General features: G+C 71.2%; 1 protein-coding gene across 1 annotated transcript in view; it reads left to right on the forward strand.

The window, feature by feature from the left end:
• The window catches only part of SLC43A3 (solute carrier family 43 member 3), a 21515-nt gene that overhangs the window by 1421 nt on the left and 17130 nt on the right, over nucleotides 1-2964 (forward strand). Inside the window, exons 2-3 of the mRNA XM_026060925.1 lie at nucleotides 194-203; nucleotides 338-447. Coding sequence (XP_025916710.1) covers nucleotides 194-203; nucleotides 338-447 — 120 coding nt within the window. The remainder of the gene's footprint in view (nucleotides 1-193; nucleotides 204-337; nucleotides 448-2964) is intronic.

Here is a 2964-nt window from a genome sequence, read left to right on the forward strand (position 1 = left end):
CGGCGCCGCGGCGCTGCGGGGGGCTGGCGCAGAGCACGGGCGAGCTGGAGACGCGCGTGCGGCGGAACCAGGCCCAGAGCGGGCGGGCGCGGCAGTCGCAGGCCCAGGGGTTGGCGTTGAGGCGCAGGAACTGCAGGGCGGGCAGGGCGGCCAGCGGGTCGCCCGGCAACGCCGCCAGGCTGTTGTTGAACAGGTAGAGGATGGTGAGGCGGGCCAGGCCGCGGAAAGCGCGCTGGTGCACGGCGGCCAAGCGGTTGGCGTGCAGCAGCAGGCGGTCCAGGTTGGCCAGGCCTCGGAAGACGCCCTCCGACAGCGCCCGCACCCGGTTGCCGTGCAGGAAGAGGTGGCTCAGGTTGGCCAGGTCGGCGAAGAGGTCGTCCTGCGCGGCGGCCGGCGGGGGGGGGGGGAGAGAGGCGGCGCCGTGGGCACGGGCGCCCCTGCGGCCCGGTCCCGCGCGCATCCCTGCCCTGCCGGTGTCCTCCTGCGTCCCGCCCCGGGGGGGTCCTCTGCATCCTGCTCCACTGGGGTCCTCCTGCATCCCGTTCCATGGGGGTCCACCTGCATCCCTGCCCCGTGGGGGTCTCCTTGTGTCCCGCCCCATGGGGGTCTCCCTGCATCCCTGCCCTGTGCACCCTGGCCCATGGGTGTCCTCTGCATCCCGCCCCATGGGGGTCCTCCTGCATCCCTACCCTGTGGGTGTCTCCCTGCATCCCTGCCCTGTGCACCCTGGCCCATGCGTGTCCTCTGCATCCTGCCCCATGGGGGTCCTCCTGCATCCCTACCCCGTGGGTGTCCTCCTGCATCCCTACCCTGTGCATCCCTGCCCCGCAGGTGTCTCCCTGCGTCCCGCCCCATGGGTGTCCTCCTGCATCCCTGCCCTGTGCATCTCTGCCCTGCAGGTGTGTCCCTGCGTCCCGCCCCATGGGTGTCCTCTGCATCCCTACCTCATGGGCGTCCACCTGCATCCCTACCCTGTGCACCCTGCCGCATGGGTGTCTCCCTGCATCCCACCCCACGGATGTCCACCTGCATCCCATCCCATGGGTGTCCTCTGCATCCCACTCCATGGGGGTGCTCCTGCATCCCTGCCCTGTGCACCCTGCCCCATGGGTGTCTCCCTGCATCTCGTCCCATGGGTGTCCTCCTGCATCCCTACTTCATGGGTGTCTCCCTGCATCCCTACCCTGTGCATCCCTGCCCCACAGGTGTCTCCCTGCATCCCGCCCCATGGGGGTCCTCCTGCATCCCTGCCCTGTGCATCCCTGCCCCGTGGGTGTCTCCCTGCATCCCTGCCCTGTGTACCCTGCCCCATGGSTGTCCTCTGCATCCCGCTCCATGGGTGTCCTCCTGCATCCCTGCCCTGTGCACCCTGCCYCATGGGYGTCCCCCTGTCATTTTGCCCCTGCCCCATGGACGTCCCCCTGGCACCTTACCCTTGCTCCATGGGCATCCCTCATCATCCTGCCCCATGCGACCTGCCCCAAAGGGGACCTCCCCCACACCCCGTCACCCTGCCCTGGCCCCATGGGCATCCCTCATCACCCTGCCCCACGGGCATCCCCCTGCCACCTCGTCCTTGCCCCACAGCCACCTCCAGCATCCCTGCCCCGTGCACCCTGCTCCCCAGCCTGGAGGCTCCCTTAGATCTCAGCACCCAGCCCCACGGGCAGCTCTACCGCATGCTCCATGGGTGCCCCCAGCACCCTTGCCCCACGGCCGTGCCCGCACCTGGAGGTAGAGCAGCCCGTTCTCCTGCAGGTAGAGGTACTGGAGGCTGTGGAGGCCGCGGAAGATGGCGCTGGGCAGGCTGGCCAGCTGGCACCGGTAGAGGTGCAGGGCCTGGAGGCGCCGGAGACCGTGGAAGGTGTCRGGCGCCAGGACCCGGAGGTGAGGGTTGTCGCCCAGGTCGAGCTCCTCGAGGGCGGGCAGGTGGCGGAAGGTGCCCGGCTGGATGGAGGAGATGTTGTTGGAGTAGAGCCAGAGGGTGACGGTGCTGGGCCCGAAGGTGCCGGCCCGCAGCGCCCTGATGACGTTGTTCTGCAGGAAGAGGCGGCGGGCGCCGGGCGGCAGCCCTGCGGGCACCGCGGAGAAGTTGTTGGCCTGGCAGCTGACGGTGGGCGGCGAGACGTAGCAGGTGCAGAGCGCGGGGCAGGCGGGCGCCCCGCCGGGCACCCACGCCAGCGCYGCCAGGAGCAGGGCCGCCAGGCGCTGGCCTGCGGGCACAGGGGGGGCGTCAGCCCGGGGTCACGGCCCCCGGCCGCCCCCCGCCCACCCCCAGGTGCTGCCCCACGYGCCCCAAGGAGTTGTGCACCCCGAGGAGCCCCCTGGGGCACCGATGCCCCATGAGGCCGGGCACCCCGAGGAGTCCGCCCCGGGGCCAAGCACACCCCAAGGAGCCCTCCGAGAGACTGGTCCCCCCCCCACCTTGGGCCGTGCACCCAGAGGAGCCCCCCCGGGCTGGGCCTACCCCACGGTGATGGGCACCCAGAGGAGCTCTCCAGGGCACCAAGCGCCCCACGGTGCTGGGCACCCCAAGGAGCCCGCCGGGGTCAAGAACACCCTATAGTGCTGGGCACCCCAAGGAGCCTTCCAGGACCCCGACTGCCCCGTGGGACTGGACACCCCAAGGAGCCCCCCAGGGCCAAGAACACCCTATAGGCGCACCCCAAGGAGCCCTCCAGGGCACCGAGCACCCTGTGGGTCCAGGCACCCCAAGGAGCCCCCGGGGGCCAAGCACACCCTATGGTGCTGGGCACCCCAAGGAGTCCCCCGGGGCCAAGAACACCCTATAGGCGCACCCCAAGGAGCCCTCTGGGACACTGAGCACCCCGTGGGGCCAGGCACCCCAAGGAGCCCCCGGGGGCCAAGCGCACCCTATAGGTGCACCCCAAGGAGCCCTCCAAGGGTCTGACCCCCCCCACACCCTCGGGCCGTGCACCCAAAGGACCCCCCCGGGCTGTGCCC

This window comes from Apteryx rowi, unplaced genomic scaffold, assembly GCF_003343035.1.
Source record: "Apteryx rowi isolate R43461 unplaced genomic scaffold, aptRow1 scaffold_1725, whole genome shotgun sequence".
Lineage (NCBI taxonomy): Eukaryota > Metazoa > Chordata > Aves > Apterygiformes > Apterygidae > Apteryx > Apteryx rowi.